The sequence below is a fragment of the Macaca mulatta genome, chromosome 3 (genome assembly GCF_049350105.2).
Source record: "Macaca mulatta isolate MMU2019108-1 chromosome 3, T2T-MMU8v2.0, whole genome shotgun sequence".
Lineage (NCBI taxonomy): Eukaryota > Metazoa > Chordata > Mammalia > Primates > Cercopithecidae > Macaca > Macaca mulatta.
This window is the reverse complement of record NC_133408.1, coordinates 146903013-146921288: the sequence shown is the minus strand read 5'-3', so window position 1 is coordinate 146921288 and position 18276 is coordinate 146903013. Positions and strand designations below refer to the sequence as shown.

The 18276-nt window shown below is 37.3% G+C and overlaps 1 protein-coding gene and 1 pseudogene across 1 annotated transcript in view; one reads left to right on the top strand and one right to left on the bottom strand.

Annotated features, from left to right (window-relative positions):
• The window catches only part of COG5 (component of oligomeric golgi complex 5), a 363078-nt gene that overhangs the window by 256465 nt on the left and 88337 nt on the right, over positions 1–18276 (top strand). The window contains exon 12 of the mRNA XM_015134669.3: positions 12161–12365. Within this exon, the coding sequence (XP_014990155.2) occupies positions 12161–12365 (205 nt within the window). The remainder of the gene's footprint in view (positions 1–12160; positions 12366–18276) is intronic.
• On the bottom strand, positions 58–2665 carry LOC693802 (lactate dehydrogenase B pseudogene; annotated as a pseudogene).

Here is an 18276-nt window from a genome sequence, read left to right as displayed (position 1 = left end):
GTAAAATATTCCATCCTGTGAATATACCATAATATATTTATCTCTCATATTATTGAAGAGCATTTGGGTGATTTCTCATTTTGTGCTACTTTAAATAGTGGTACCATGACAATTCTGTGCAATTTTGGGAATTAACTCAAAAATTGAAAATTGATAGGCAGAATAATAGTCCTTCCAAAGAGTTCCATGGCCTAATCTCCAGAATCTGTGACTATGTTACGTTCATAGCAAAAGGGATTTTGTGGATGTGAGTTAAGGATCTTAAGGTAGAGAGATTATCAAGATAATCTCTGATCATTTGAGTGGATCCAATGTAATCATATAGTCTTTTTAAGAGTAAGAGGTAGGCAGGAGTTAGAGGAGGAGATATGATAATGGAAACAGAGGTAGGAGTAGTATAATTGCTTGAAGAGAGGGCCACAAACCAAGGAATGCAGGCAAGTAGAAAAGACAGGGACAAAATTCCCCCTAGAACCTCCAGAAAGAACATGACTATACTGCTGACACATTTGATTTTGGCTCAGTGAGACCAATCTCAGACTTCTGACCTCCACAAGATAATACATATTAGTTGTTTTCTCAGCTTTAGTAGGTACTGTCAGAGAGTTTTCCAGCGTGGTTGTACTCATTTAAACTCCCCTTGGCAGTATATGAGAGTTCTAATTTTTCCGCATTCTTGTTAATGCTCGGTATTCTCTTCCTCTGGCATTCCAGTTGTGTATATAGATGCTGATTATTTCAGTTCACTCTAGGATTGGGTTGGTGTGGGGCACGTGCAGTTTTAATAAACAGTTTGCCTTTGATTTTCCTCTTTTACTTTGACATGCTTCTCCCAGGCTTTTAATTGAGAAGTTGGAGAGTCTTTGTCCTGATATACTGAGACTGATCTAGCTCTGCTGTCCAAAGGTTCACAGACTTCCTGCCTCAAGAAACTTTAGACCTACTGAATGTCTTCAAGATAAGACCTTGCTTGTGTTTGTGGCATGTCCTTTGCCCACAGTTGGTCTTTTGTTTCTTAAGCCTCACAAATAGGAAGAAACTTCTCCACTTTTTGAAGATTTATGCTTAATTCCCTGGCTTCCCTCACAATCGCAGAACTCAGCAAATGTTCCATGGGAAATCCAGTTTGAGATTCCTTAAGTTGCTAATTTTTCACTCCTGTCCTGTGAACCCCTAAAAGCTTTGTTAGTTTTTCCTTTCTTCCGCTGAGGTCCTCTGCTTCTGCCAAGCATGAATTTTTTAGAATATATAAGACTTCTTTAATTGTTACAAGAAGGGAACTGGTCTGCCTCCACTCTTCTTCCATTACTCTCAAAATGCAATTCAAATATAACTCTTCTGGTCCCTTCCTATTTCCTCAGCACTCATTATTTTCTTTCTACTTTTTTTTTTTTTTTTTTTTTTACACTACAATAGTTAATTTTATTTGTTCAAGAGCTCATATTGCAAGCATTAAACCAAGCATAGGCTTTGATTCTATGAGCCCAAATTCACATATTGAAGAAGATCAAAGCAAACTGCGATCCATGTACACAGATGAAAACTAAAGGCTCAGAGTTAATAACATTGTAGTTTTAAAATTTCTATAGCCTAGAGCCCAGTAGTCACAGGTCTTTTAGGTCCTTCTGGATGTCCCACAGGGTATCCGCACTTTTCTTGAGCTGAGCAACTTCATCATCCTTTAGCTTCTGGTTGATAACGCTGGTTAATCCTCGAGCATTGAGGATACATGGAAGGCTCAGGAAGACTTCATTCTCGATGCCATACATCCCCTTTACCATTGTTGACACGGGATGAATCCTGGATAGATTTTTCAACATGGATTCAATAAGATCAGCCACACTTAATCCAATAGCCCAGTTGGTATATCCTTTTAGCTTGATGACTTCATAGGCACTTTCAACCACCATCTTATGCACTTCCTTCCAATTTTCACTATCATTGTCCGTTCCCATTTCTGGATTCAATTCTTGGAGAGAAACACCTGCCACATTCATGCCACTCCACACAGCCACACTTGAGTCGCCATGTTCCCCCAAAATCCATCCATGGCAGCTGCTGGGATGAATGCCAAGTTTTTCAGCCATAAGGTAGCGAAATCTAGCAGAATCCAGATTACATCCACTTCCAATCACGCGGTGTTTGGGTAATCCACTTAGTTTCCAGGTAACATATGTAAGAATGTCCACTGGGTTGGAAACCACAATTATGATGCAATCAGGACTGTACTTGACAATCTGAGGAATAATGAATTTGAAGACATTAACATTTCTCTGCACCAGATTGAGCCGACTCTCCCCTTCTTGCTGACGGACTCCTGCAGTTACCACTACAATCTTGGAATTGGCAGTCACAGAATAATCTTTATCTGCCACAATTTTAGGCGTCTGAAGAAATAAGCTCCCATGCTGCAGATCCATCATTTCTCCTTTAAGCTTATCTTCCAAAACATCCACAAGAGCAAGTTCATCAGCCAGAGACTTTCCCAGAATGCTGATAGCACACGCCATACCAACTTGTCCAACACCCACTACAGTGATCTTATTGTTTGGGACTGTTGCCTCTTCTTCCGCAACTGGTGCAATGAGTTTTTCCTTAAGAGTTGCCATTTTACACAGGAGGGAGAAGGCGCTGGAGACCTCAGTAACAGCAGTGCGGAGAACACCTCTACTTCTTTATCTGTGTACTTAAGCCTGAATTCTTGAATCACCCTCTTTCTCCTCAGCATTTACAAATACCTGAAACACATGTCTATATCCTCGCCATCATCTCTGTAACTCATACTTGTCTTTTCAGTCTCAGGGTAGAAATAAAGTGTTCCCTGATGCCTCTTTTCCCATGCACACCCAAACACGAGTAAGACCTCCTCTGTCAGTTCCCACAGAATTCTTAATGTACCCAATTTCAGCACTTAGCCCACTGCGTTATAATGTCTCACCTACTAGCTTATCTGTGTCTCCCACGGGGCTCTGCAAAAAGCTTCTGCCTACCTCTGTTCCATGCTATAGTCCTATCAGAGAACACAATGCTCATAAATAACAGACATTCTGTTGAGATGGATCCCTAAAGTGTTAAATATTTAAAGTCTTTATTAATTTGAAGGAACTCTGAAGAGAAAACAAACTGTAAAAATCAAAATAATCTTTATTTTTAAAAACGGACTTATAAGCTAAAGGAGACCCTAATATGAAATACTTTTAGAAAACAAACAGTATGTATACATGATAAATAGGGACATGAAAAGATGGTTGCAAGAGCATTAGTGGTGATTATTATAGGATGGGACGCTAGGATGGGTTCACAGAAAAAAGAAAGCCCCAGTTTACTCTGTATATCAGGGTAAATTCCAAGTGGATCAAACAATTACATATGAAATATGAAACCATTCAAGCCCAGAATAAGCTAGGAATGGGAGAAAATTTTTCTGATTCAATATCCAGAAGCAATGATGAAAACCTCAGTGATTTGATTACGTTAAAAATTTTTTTGCATGGAAAAAAAACCTTGAGCAAAATGAAAGGAAAAAATAACAAAATAGAAAAAAAATTTTAATTAACACTAAAGGTAAGGCATTAGTATCTCTATTATATAAAAAGCTTCTAAAATGGGAATTAAAAAGCCAAAAACTCTATAGGAAAAAAAAATGTAAATACTCTTAAGTATATGTAAAAGATGCTCTATATCACCTATAAATAGAGAAATGCAGAATGTACAGAGAGACATTATTTCTCATCTATCAAATCAGAAAAAATCAAAAAGTTTGATAACATACTCTATTGGCAAGCCCGTGGGGAAAAGTCAGTCTCACACATTATTAATTAGCATACAAACCTTATGGAGGGGCGTTTGTGAGTTCTTAACAAAATTATATAAGCAGCTACTCATTTACCCAGAAATTCTACTTTTAAGGATCGATCCCTTAGATGCAGTGGCGAAAATTTAAAGAGACATTCACTGGGCTATTTGTTGCATGATTATGTGGAATACCAAAAATTGCAAACAACCCAAATGTTCATTACTGTGGCATTAGTTAAACAAACTATGCTGAATTCATGGAATGGAATGTTGAATCCATAGAATTGTATAGAATGGAATGGATTTTTTTTTTTTTTTACGTATTTGCTGAAAACTTTTATTGTTGCCAGGTGAGATTAATGAAATATAGAGCATCTTTGTTGAAGATGAACTGAGGGGAATACCACCTCTTTCCATTGCTGACAGGCCTTTGTTATCCAGCTGTCTCAGTCCTGGGTGGGTGTCCTGGGTGCACGCCCTTGCCTCTTCTTTGGGGATGTCTTAGTGTTAGCACCTGCTCCCTAATGTCGAGCTTTTCTGTATATTTTGAAGCTGCTTCATTTTTGTTTTTTGTCTTTGAGGAGTTTTCAGTTTTTAAGAAACTGTCCTCTAACTGATTTAGAAATTTGTCCAAATTGGTTTCTCCAACGAATGAACAAGAACATTGTCCATATGTTCTTTATCATTTCTTCTTCCTTCAAGGGTGTCCATAGCATCTGCCATTAGCGACTGCAGCACTAATTTTTTTTTTTCATTATGTGAATTCACCAACAAGTTGTATAGAATACTTGTGTTTACATTGTTTTTACAGAACTAGCAGAATAAAACTGATCTATTTTTTTTAAAATGCAAGCCATTGCTTCTCTAATTTATCTGACAAAGTGGGCAGCTTAAATTCTGTGAAACATCTTTATAAAGTTTATGAGCTTTTTATTCTACTTGTGGTGAGCCGTGGTTGTTGCTGTTCATGAAGCAGCATTGTGTGATTGGTATATCAATATGCTTCTACAATGAGCTTTTTCTTTGTTCGAGTTGGATTGTCTGGGGAAACATCCCAAGTCTAGCTGGTATCAGTGGGGAAGTTAATCACATGATAATAACTATAGCTTGGGAGAGTAGCACATGCAGCTATAAAAAGAAATGAGGGGAAAAAAAGGAATGAGGAATATCTTTACGTACCTTGATGACTATGGAGAGGTCATCAAGATTGTTAAGTTAAAAATCAGTGGATAAATATGTGTATAGTGCACTTTTGTTTACCTAAGAAAGAGGTACTCGATGGAGTGTATCCTTGCTTCATTCAGAGAGGTCCTTCCAGGTAAGTATGTAAAATAGCACATCCTATCACTGTCTCTTCTCTAACTTTGCTTTATTTTTCTTCAAGGCACTTAGCACTTCCTGACATTATGTTACATAATAACTTGTTTATTGTACCTCTTCACTAGAGTATAATCTGTATATGGAAAGGAACTTGCTTATTTTGTTTACCATTGCATATCCAGCTTTTACAACAGTACTTGGCATGTAGTAAGTGGTCAGCAGATACTTGTTGAATGGATGAATGCTTAAATCCTTCCAGGTATATTTGGCACTGTCCAGTATTTGGGCATCTGAAGGTTGGCAGAGTTGTAAGGAGTACTGCCTTTTCTTGGCCCCAGTTGGTTTCCTAGACATGAGGTGTTTGGTCCTTTTATAGGGAGATGCAGGAGAAGCAGCATCATACAGGCTGAGGTTTGGGCACAGCTAGTCAAGACTAAGGCAAGACCTAAGACTGCTCCAATTCTGAGATGAAACATATATTAGAGCTGTCCTGTGAAGCCTTAAACCAGGAATCTAGGGGTAGTAAGAAAATTAAGACAAGACTGATATAACTCCCAAGGGGAAATGATATAACTCCAAACCTAGACCCCCTTTTCATTCTACTTTCAGTTCATTTGTTCATTCAGTAATCGAATGCTAAGTGTTAAATTTAGGTAAAGAAACACAGAGGAAAATAAGTCAAATAATAACCCTGCTTTCATTTAACTCACATTTTAAAGGGGAAGGACAGACAGTCAATACAAACTAGTAACTTCTTACAGCGTTCAGGGCTAGGGAAGAAAGTAAAAGAAGGTAGTGGAATAGAGAAGATGGGAAGAGAGAAATTGAGCACACAGACTATTTATATCCTTGAATCTTCATGTGAATTAGCTCAAGGTTTGGGATGCGTCTCACCCTACACATTTTGGAAGCTGTAGGGGTTCTTACTGCAGTGAATTCAAGAAGACAGAGATAGCAGAATAAAATCAAAGGTGGACTTTCTTAATCAGAGGTTTTTCCCCAGACCTATTATTACTTGGTAGGAGTACAATACATACAATTATCTTCCATATTATAAAATATTGTTTTAATAGTAATTAGGTTGTTTAATGAGTTTAATTTCCACATTTGTGCCTGTGTTGTAATCACTAGTGATTAATTAAAAAAAAAAACCAAGTTTGCACAAGGCAATAATCTGAATAATACATTCCCAGGTAACTGGGAATTAACCTGTAATTTTCCTTCTATAAATGATTTGATTATCAGAATGTACAGTAGGTGTACTGTAAATTTTCTTCAAATAATTAAAATTGTATGGGTAATATGAACACTTTACATATCAAAGAAACTAAAGTAGAACTTACCTTTGGCTGGCTGTGGTAGCTCGTGCCTGTAATCCCAGTGCTTTAGGAGACTGAGGTGGGAGGATTCCTTGAGCCTAGGAGTTTGAGACCAGCTTGGCAACATAGGGAGACCCCATCTCTACAAAAATTAAAAAGTAAATAAAATTACCTGGGTATAGTGGTACATATTTATGGTCACAGCTACTTGGGAGGCTGAGGTCGGAAGATTGCTTGAGCCCACGAGGTCAAGGCTACAGTGAGCCGTGACTGTGCTACTGTACTCCAGCCTGGGTGAGAGACCGAGACCTTGTCTCTAAAAACGAAAAACAAGCAAACAAACAAAAACTTAGCTTCAAGATTTAAATATATAATACTGGTTTGTAAGCTTTAAATATAATTGACTTAAGTAACTTACAATTAATCAATCACATTAGCTGAGATAATACAGACAAAGTTTGGCTTAAACCCTCAATAGTAATGTGTTCTTGTATAGATAAGAGTTTTATGAAAGTGATACTGTTCCCTAAAAAAACCCATGTTTGGGTGTGATGGCTCACACCTGTAATCTCAACACTCTGGTGGCCGAGGTGGGAGGATCGTTTGAGCCCAGGAGTTTGAGACCACCCTGGGCAACAAAGTGAGACCTCATCTCTAAGAAGAAAAGAGAAAAAATAAACCAAAAAAACTTCATTCTATTATTTAAGAAATATTTACTTCTGCTATTCCAGGCACTGTGCTAGGTACCAAATGTGCTTTGAAGAAAAGAGGCATTGTCCTTGCCTTTGTGGAGTGAACAGCCATGTAGGAGAAATATACTGCAAACAAGTATGTTTAGAAATTGTGATAAATACAAAAAAAAAAGCAAAGAACAGATTGTTGTGAGAGAATTACCGAAGAAATATTTTGATTTTGATTGGGGAAGTTCAAAAACTGAAGGATCTGAGATTTTATCTTTCTTAAAAAGGCTAAACTGCCATAGTTTTATGAATATTGTCCGAAGACATGAGACTCCTGGGTTAGAGAAAAAGAACTTTATTACAACACAGCAAGAATTATGAGCATTAGCATATTGTGTTTTAGTTTCACATGCCTCCAAATATTACAGGGAGATATGACATGGGCCCGTGTGGATGGTACGTGTACAGAGAGATTGCATGGAAGGGAAGGAACTTTGAGCTTGAAGAAACTACAACTTTTGTAGTGAATAGTAAACAAGTCGGCTCTCTGTCTGCAGGATGTTGTTACTGTGTCTCTCAAGATTTCTTGCCAAATACAAGAGCAAACCCAGGGCCTCGCATTATTGGCATGCCCTGAAAGAACTTACAGGGTTACTTGAGGCCCGTGGGGGATTGCTGCTTTATCAGGGAAGAGGGAGGCCAAAGAAGTTTTCTCTGAGATAATTTCTCTTAAATAGCTTTACTGAGGTATAGCTGGCATACAATAAACAACACATCTTGAAAGTATACAATTTGATATGTTTTCACGTATGAGTACACCCCTGAAATCATCACAACAAGCAATCAATGAGCATATTCATCACTCCCAAAAGTTTCCTTGTACAGCTTCGTAATTACTCTCTCCACTATCTCCCTTCCGCATCCCCAGGCAAACACTGATCTGCTTTTTGTTACTCTATGGTAGTTTGTAGCTCCCAGAATTTTGTACAAATTGAATGATTTAGCATATATTATATATTCTTATTTGTTTGGCTTCTTTCACACAGCATGATTTTATTGAGATTCAACTATATTGTAATTTGTTTTTGTTGCTGCATATTATTCCATTGCATGGATATATTAGTTTGCTTATGCATTGGCCTGTTGATGGACATTGAGTTGTTTCCAGTTTTTGCTACTACAAATAAAGATACTGTGAATATTCAGGTACAGTTCCTTATGTAGACATATACTGTTATTTTTTTTTGGATAAATATCTAGAAGCAGAATGATTTAACAATATTTAGGTATATAGTTAACATTTTAATGAAATGCTAAATTCTTTTGCAAAATGAGTATGCAATTTTTAATCTCCATAATTTATATAAGAGTTCTAGTTCATTTATCCTTGCCAATATTTGATATGGTCATTTTTTTTTTTTTTTTTTTTTGTAACAGAGTCTCACTGTGTTGCCCAGGCTGGAGTGCAGTGGCACAATCTCGGCTCACTGCAACCTCCGCCTCCTGGGTTCAAGCGATTTTTGTGCCTCAGCCTCCCGAATAGCTGGGATTACAGGTGTGCACCACCACACCCGGCTAATTTTTGTATTTTTAGTGGAGACGGAGTCTCACCATGCTGGCCAGGCTAGTCTCAAATTCCCGACCTCAGATGATCCATCCACCTCAGCCTCCCAAAGTGCTGGGATTGCAGGCACAAGCCACAGTGTTTGGCCATGATATGGTCACTCTTTTTAATTTTAGTCACTTGAACAGTTATATAGTTGTGTCTTGTGGTTTTAATTTACATTTCCCTATTGACTAAAGAGGTTGAGCATTTTTTTTTCATGTGTTTATTTGCCATTCATATACCTTCTTTGATAAAGTTCCCATTTTTGAAGTTAGGCTATTTTCTTATTGAGACTTGAGAGTTCTTTATGTGTTTCAGATACAAGTGCTTCATCAGATATATGTGAAATTGATATTCCCTTTCTGGGGTGTGTCTTTTCATTTTCTTAGCAGTATTTTTTTTGAAGAGCAGACACTTTTAATTTAGATGTCCAGTTTATCAAATTTCTTTTATGGACCATACTTTTGGTTTCATATCATGTCTAACTCAAGGACAGAAAAGTTCCCTCAGATGTTTTCTTTTAGAAGATTTAATCTTTTTTAAGTTAATTTTTGTATAAGGTATAGGGTGTGGGTTAAAGAGGATTTTTTTGCATATAGCTCTTCAGTTGTTACAGTATCATTTGGTGAACTCTACCCTGTGTCCACTAAATTGTGTCTGCACCTTCATCAAAATTCAGTCTCCCAGATATGTGTGGGTCTATTTTTGTACTCTCTATTCTGCACCATTAATCTATGTGTCTGTCTTTACCCCAGTACCAGTGTAATGATTATTATAGTTTTGTATGTCTTGAAATCAGATCATATTAGTACTCCAACGTTGTTGTTTTTCAAAGTTGCCATGACTATTGTGGGTTCTTTGCATTTTCATATGATTTTTGGATCATTTTTTCAATTTCTACTAAAAGAAAGCCTGCATTGATTTTAAATTAGATTGCATTTAATATATAGATTAATTTAGGAATAATTTACATTTAACAATATTGAATCTTTGAACTATGAATGTTATCGCTTTCCATTTATGTAGGTCTTCTTTATCTCAGCATTGTTTTTGCAGTTTTCAGTGTGCACCTATTTCCCCTTTTGTCAGATTATCTAAGTATTTCATATTTTTTGTGCTATTCCAAATTGTATTCTTTTAAAATTTCAACTTCTGATTGTTCATTGCTAGTATATAGACATACAACTGAATTTTGCACATTAATCTTATATCCTGCAACTTTGCTAAATTCAGTTATTATGTTAACTCTAGTAGCTTTTCTCACAGATTCCGTCAGATTTTCCATATAGATACTTGTATGTTGTCTGTCTAAAAAGACTGCGTGCCTTTCCAATCTGAATGTCTTATTTACTTATTTACTTAGGCCTCTGTACACTGGCCAGAACCTCTAGGATATGTTGATTAGAAGTGGTGAAAGCTAACATTGTTGTCTTCTTGCTGATTTCTGAGCAAAAGTATTACTTATTCTCTTAAGTATTATATTAACTGTAGTTTTTCATAGATGCCTTTTATTAGTTTAAGGATGTGTTCCTTTCTGTTCCTAGTTGACTGAGAGTTTTATTAGCAGTGAATGTTAGATTTTTTTTTTCAAATGCTTTTTCTTCATCTATTGAAAAGAGCATACGCTTTTTCTTTTTAGTTTGTTAAAAGATGAATCATCACATTGATTGATTTTAAAACATTAAGCAGACCAGGTATGTTGGGTCATGTCTGTAATCCCAACACTTTGGGAGGCCAAGACAGGAAGACTGTTTGAGCCTAGGAGTTAAAGAACAGCCTGGGCAATATAGTGGGACCCCATTTATTTAGATAGATAGATAGATAGATAGATAGATAGATAGATAGATAGATAGATAGATAGATAATTAGATAGATAGATAGATAGATAGATAGATAGATAGATAGATAGATGTTATTATATATATGTAATTCCAGGTGTGTGTGTATATATATCTATGTATATGTATGCCAACTATGAATTTCTGATATAGATCTCCTTGGTCATGATGTATTATTCTTTTTATATATTGTTTGACTAGATTTGATGAAATTTTGGTTATAATTCTTGCATCTATCTTCATAAGGAATATTGTGTAGTTTTTATTTTTCTTTTAATATCTGGTTTTTATGTCAGGGCAGTGCTTGCCTCAGAATGAATTGGGAATTGGTATAGAATTGCTTTTATTTGTTTCTTAAACTGCTTGATAAAATTCACCACTAAAGTCATCTAAGCCTGAAGTTTTTCTTTGTGGAAAGATTTTTAACTAAAAGAATCAACAAGTATAGCGTTATTCAGTCTATCTATTGCTTCTTGAGTGAGCTTTGTTAGTTTGTATCTTTCAAGGAATTTGTATGTTTCATGAAAGTTTTCAAATTTATTCACATAAAGTTGTTCATAATTCCTTTATTACCCTTTTAGTATCTGCAGAATATTTTGTAACATATAATGAGATCACCTCTGTTATTCTTAGTATGGATTATTTGTTTCTACTCTTTTTTCCTAATCCATCTGGCTAGAAGTTTGTCAATTTTACTTATCTTTTCAGAGAACCAGTTTTTAGTTTCAGTGTTTCTTGTTTTCATTTTCTGGTTCATTATATCTGTTCAGAGCTTTATTATTTTATTTCTTCTGTTTACTTTGGTTTTTATTTGCCCTTCTTTTTCCATGTTCTTAAAATGGAAGTTTAGGTAATTGATTTGAAACTTTTCTTCTTTTCAAATGTAAGTATTTGCATAAATTTCCCCCAAGTAGTCCCTTGTTGATATCCCACAAATTTTGATGTGTTGTGTTATAATTTTCATTCAGTTCAAAATACTTCTAATTTCCCTTTTGATTTCTTTTTTGATCTATGGGTTATTTAGAAGCATTTTGTAGTTTCAAATATTTGAGGATTCTTTTCAGGTATCTTTTTGTTACTAATTTCTAATCTAAAACTATTTTGGTTAGAGAACAAGCTTTGTATGGTTTGAAGCCTTTTCGATGTATTGAGACCTGTTTAATGGAACCAAATATTGTTGATCTTGGTACATACTCCATGTGCACTTGAAAAGAATGTGTATTTGCTGTTTTGCATGACGTATTGTATGAATGTAAATTAAGTCAATTAGGTTTTAGCGCTGTCGAGTTTTCTGTCCCGATTTTCTGTGTACTTATTTTCTTGATTCTTGAAAAAGGAATTGAAATCTTCAACTACAATTGTGGGTTCTTCTATTTTTATATAGATTGTGTTTCAAAATATATGGCCTGCATATCAAGTGCAGTGAGTCAAAGTGGAAAATTATTATTATTAGCATTACTATAAAAGACCTCATTAGAACACATCTTTGGTTTGCCTTATAGTATGGGTTATTTGGAACAATATCTTCATATGCAGAAGAAACATTTATTTACCACATTTTATTTTCATTTATCTAATTCATGTTCTTGTTTTGCTTGGCAGCTTCTATGTTTTTGAAGCAGGCATTTGAAGGAGAATACCCCAAATTATTACGTCTTTATAACGACTTATGGAAGCGTCTTCAACAATACAGTCAGAATATCCAAGGAAATTTTAATGCAAGTGGAACTACAGACCTCTATGTTGACCTACAACACATGGAAGATGATGCACAAGATATATTCATACCAAAAATGCCAGATTATGAGTATGTTTCTTTAATTTGACCTGTAGTTGGCATCTTAATTTTATATTTATTTTAAATTTTATCTTTTATTTTTATTTTAAATTATAAATTAAGTATACACAAAGTCTCTAAATATTTGTAATGTATTTGTATACCTTAAAAGACTTTGCAAGACTTTTAACTGAAAAAGTCAATTTTCACCCTTAGTTAAACACTTCTGGCTCCTGCCGGAGTCAATTTTAAAGTGTAACACTAAGTAGGATGATGAGAAGCTAGAAGATGATCATGTTGTGGTCACTGTATTTTAATCGATGTTATAATATACCTATAATTACCTCAGACGGTATCATTTATTGATGGACCACTTGCATAAATGTGTCATAAAAGGAACTTTTGGGTGTTCAGAAACGACAGGGGAGATAAATCTTATGCTGGGATAGGTTCTCAATGTGTTAAGAAAAAGTGGAGTGGATCACTAGGTCTGGAGTTCGAGACCAGCTTGATCAACATGGTAAAACCCTGTGTCTACTAAAAATACAAAAATTAGCTAGGCATGGTGGCGCTCGCCTGTAATCCCAGCTATTCGGGAGGCTGAGGCAGGAAAATCCCTTGAACCTGGGAGACGGAGGCAGCAGTGAGCCGAGATCACGCCAATGCACTCCAGCCTGGGTGATGGAACGAGACTCTGTCTCAAAAAAAAAAAACAGCAGAGGGTAGTTATCACTTAGGTATTTGTAGGGGATTGGTTCCAGGACCCATTGGGAAGTTCAAGTTTCTTATGTAAAAATGACATAATATTTGCATGTAACCTATGCACATCATCTCTAGGTTACATATAATACCTAATACAATGTAAATGCTATGCATAGAGTTATTACACTATATTGCTTAGAGAATTATAAGAAAAAATGTGAATAAATGTTTCATTATAGCCACAACTATTGTAGACGTAACTAGGTTTTCAATCCATGGTTGGTTTAATCCTTGGATATAGAATTTGCAAAAATGGAGGTCCAACTGTATAGTCAAAATTACCCCTGAAAATCTCTTAGGTCACCCATGAATATAGTAGTATAGCCATATTTAGGAGCCATATTGGAAACCAATATACAATCTCAGCAAGTTTAGCCTGCCCAGCTTTTCCTCCAAAATCGAAAGAGTATTTTAAACTTTCAATTTGAGCATCAGATCAAGTGATTGGCTTTCACACCTTTCTTTAAACACTAGAATCATATTTATTGTGTCAACGCTGGCTAAAGCAGTAGCAGTTTCTTATCACCTACCATGTAAGAAAAATGTTGGGTAGACTCATGGGTGCTGTTTAAACAGTTGTTTGTTTCTCTTTTAATTTTATTCCTAAATCTAGTTGAATTTGTGTCCCGTATAGTTAGAAGCTCTGACTAGCAGAATACAGTATGTAGAAGTTCTGACAAGTGCTGGGCAGTGTGACACATGCTTGTAATCCTAGCTACCTGGGAGGATCTCTTGAGCCTAGGAGTTAGAGGCCATCCTGGGCAACATAGTGAGATCTTGTCTCCCTTTAAAAAAAAAAAAAAAAAAAAAAAAAGGAGTAGTTTTGACTGGCAAAATAAATGGCCATTATAGGTTAGAATCATAAAATGAGACCAGATTATCTTCTCAATAACTCTTTTATAATATGCAGATTCAGTAAGGCCTAATAGAGAAGGCAAAAGAGAACAGAACCTATGTCTGTTGACCTACAAAGATTTAATTATATATCACATTTTTTAAAAAGTATATATAAAATAGCAAATAGAGCATTCTATTTCTGCCTTAGTTTTATTTTTAAATCTATGTGCATGCACTAAAAAAGGTCTAGAAATACACAAAGCAAACAGTAACAGTAGTTTATTTCCAGGAGGTGGAATCCTAATTTTGTATTTTCTGCTTTTATGTAAAAGGAGTACATGTTACTTGTGTGAAAGAAAAGAAAAGAAGCCGGGCGCGGTGGCTCAAGCCTGTAATCCCAGCACTTTGGGAGGCCGAGACGGGCGGATCACGAGGTCAGGAGATCGAGACCATCCTGGCTAAAACGGTGAAACCCCGTCTCTACTAAAAAATACAAAAAACTAGCCGGGTGAGGCGGCGGGCGCCTGTAGTCCCAGCTAATCGGGAGGCTGAGGCAGGAGAATGGCCTGAACCCGAGAGGCGGAGCTTGCAGTGAGCTGAGATCTGGCCACTGCACTCTAGCCTGGGCAACAGAGCAAGACTCCGTCTCAAAAAAAAAAAAAAAAAGAAAAGAAAAGAAAGGAAAAGAGAAAAAAGGAAAGAGAGGAGGGAGAGAGGGAAGGAAGGAAGAAAGGAAGGAAGGAAGAAGGGAAGGAAGGAAGGAAGGAAGAGAGGGAGGGAGGAAGGAAGGAAGAAGGGAAGGAAGGAAGGAAGAGAGGGAGGGAGGAAGGGAGGAAGGGCACAAGGAAGGGCACTTTGGAAGGCCAACGTAGTCGGATCACCTGAGGTCAGGAGTTCGAGACCAGTCTGGCCAAAATAGTGAAACACTGCCTCTACTAAAAATACAAAAAATTAGCCAGGCGTGATGGTGCACGCCTGTAATCCCAGCTACTTGGGAGGCTGAGGCAAGAGAATGGCTTGAACCTGAGAGGCGGATGTTGCAGTGAGCCAAGATTGTGCCACTGCACTCCAACCTGGGTGACAATGCAAGACTCAAAAAATAAAACGGTAAATTCAATGGAGGGAAAACAAATTAGAGCGAAAAAAGCCACTGTGTTTTCACTAATAGGATGTTATTGTCACTTTTTGGAGATGAATTCAGTAAAGTGATTGGTGAGGAAAACAAGATATAGGAGCCATATTCCAAGATGTCAAAAAATCATGAGGGTTCAAGGACACAAACAAGGAAGAGTTGAGTTTTCATAGATGGAAGTTGCCAGTGGAGAGAAAAAGAGATGGGAGATGTAAGAAAGAAAAGAGAACAAATGGAACCAGGCCCTAGAGGAATCAGCACAGAATCAAAACATGAATAACCAGGGTATCATTTTTCATGATTCATTACTCGTGTCAAATTTTCAGTAGTGATAATTGCTGTGAAGAAAATAAAATAATGCTATAGAGTTGCTTACTATATAGGATGTCAGAGAAAGCTTCTATGAGGCGGTAACATTTGACCTTAGATCTAAATAGTGTGAAAGAATCAACCAGGGGAAATTTAGAGTAAGGTTTTTGCGGTCAGAAGAACAAATTTAGAGGCCTTAGGAAAATTAAGGCTGGGCGCGGTGGCTCACGCCTATAATCTAAGCACTTTGGGAGGCTGAGGAGTTCAAGACTAGCCTGGCCAACATGGTGAAATCCTGTCTCTACAAAAAATATATATATACACACACACATACATATATACATACACACACACACACACACACACACACACACACACACACAAATTAGCCGAGCATGGTGGCACATGCCTATAATCCCAACTACTCAGAAAGCTGAGGCAGGAGAACTGCATGAACCCAGGAGGTGGAGGTTGCAGTGAGTCGAAATCGCGCCACTGCGCTCTAGCCTGTACGACAGAGCAAGACTCCGTTTCAAAAAAAAGAAAATTAAGATGAGGAGGTTTGAAGAACAGAAGAACAGAAAGAAGCCAGTGCAGCTGGAACATAGTGAACAAAAAAGGGAAGTGTTTAAGATTGGATCAGAGAGGAAAGGAAATGTGAGATCATGTAGAGCTTTATAGGCAATGGTAAAGGGCTTGGAGTTTATCCTAATAAAGTGAGAAACCATTGATTTAGAGGAATGATGTGAACTGATAAACATTTAAAATTAGCACTCTGACTGCTATGTAGACAACTAAGGGGGGCCAGCACAGAGTTAGGGAAGTGGAAGATGGAAGCTATTTTGTTTATCCAGATAAGAGATGATAATAACTTGAACTAGGATGAGCAGATAAGGTGGCAATTTGGTCAGATTGATTCAAGATGTATTTTTGAAGCAGGATATATAGAGGGCAAGCCATTGATTTGAGAGGACAGGGGAATCAAGGATACAACTAGTTGGTGGAAGACTGAGTGGTTAAGATAGGAAGAATTTTTTCAAAGCATTGTATTTAATTAATACATTGTATTTAATTCTTTTGAAACTAGTGAATTGAAAATGCAAATAGAGTTGTTGAAAAGGTAATTAAATATGAGTCAGGGCTAGAAATACACACTTGGAAGTCATCATCATGCACTTTTCTTTCTTTCTCTTTTTTTTTTTTTATTTTGCTCTGTCACCCAGGCTGGAACCTCTGCCTCCTGGGTTCAAGTGATTATCCTGCCTCAGCCTCCTGAGCAGCTGGGATTAAGGGCGCATACCACCATGCCCGGCTAATTTTTGTATTTTTAGTAGAGACAGAGTTTCGCCATTTTGGCCAGGCTAGTTTGAACTCCTGACCTCAGATGATCCATCCACCTCAGCCTCCCAAAGTGTGGGATTACAGGCCTGAGACACCTCACCCTGCTATCATCATGTACATTTTTTAAAATCATGGAATTGGAAGACATTACATAGGGAAGATGTATACAGAGAGAGAAGAGAGAGCCTTGGTCCAAGAAAGGTACCAGCGTGTATAGATTAGTCAGTGGAGTGGCAGCTTACAAAGGAGACAAAGACAGAAAAAATGGTGAGATAGGAGGACAACTTAAAGCAGTGTGGAGCCCCAAAGAATGAGTTCATTTAAGTTGGAGTCCGGAAATGGTCCTAAGAGCAAACAGCAAGAGGAAGCAGCATCTATTCACGAAAGTCTATGAAAATTTGGTCAGAAAAACTGGAGCCTATGGTATTTGAGCCAAGATTGTGCCTGTCTTACCCACCTCAGCTTAGGGAAATGGAGATTATTCTCTAGATTGCAGTAGCCAAGAACATAGGGCTCCCTCTCTTCTAGCTCCAAGCTGGAAGGCTCTCTTCCTGGGAAGAGCAGGGCCTCAACATTATTCATAATGCCCTCAGCAGAAAGTTGCTGAGGCTGACTTTCAGGTAAGTGAGGTCAGGAGTAGGGAGCTGCCATATTGTGCCCAATTCCCACGTAATGAATGGGTCCTTGAGCATGGCAGACTCAAAGTACTGGGGCCCTAATTACCTTTGCCTGGGCTTTTGAAATAGTGATTCTTTGCCAGGAAATATAAACTGAAAGGACCTCGTGCAGTTGCCTGCCACCAAGTGCTCACTTCCTAGAATGAGGTTATTCCCAGACCAAACTGAGAGTTGGACTGCTATTTCTTGCTGCCCAATAACAAGATGCAGATTAGCTGGAGAGGAGGAGAGTTTTTTATTTCTATAACCAGTTGCAGCGATAAGGCCCGGAAAATATCGCCACACCAACTCAAAATTACAAAGTTTTCCAGGGCTTATATACCTTCTAAGCTATATGTCTACATGCAAGTGCATTCATCTAAAGACATAAATGATTAACTTCTTTTAATCTATAACTAAGTTCTGAGTCTTGAAGACCTTCCTCTGGAGCCTCAGTAAATTACTTAATCTAAATGGGTCCCAGGTGCTGGGGTGATTACTCTTATCTTGTCTCCTACGAAATCATGGAGGTTTGGGGAGTTCTTTAGACCACCTATAAACTTGTTTGTGGAGGCCTGGAGAGTTTCTTCAGATCCCCAATAAAACTATTTTAATCCTTAATGGGTCCTGTTAAGAAATCCTTCGTTATCTTGTCATGCTTTAAGGCCCAGGAAAGATGTAAGCAAAACTCTTGGGGGACTTTTGTTATATCCCAGCCTTTGTATAAAGACACTGACTCTCTCAGCTTTGAATATTTAACTTAACCATTCAGTCAGTGCAAAAAGTTGTTATGGAGGCCTACATTGGTGAGACCTGACCTTCTACAAGGTGTCAGTCAGATAGAAGCTTGCCATTTCCTCCACCCTCAGGTCCAGAGCCCTGGCATAAAAATTTTTACTTGGGT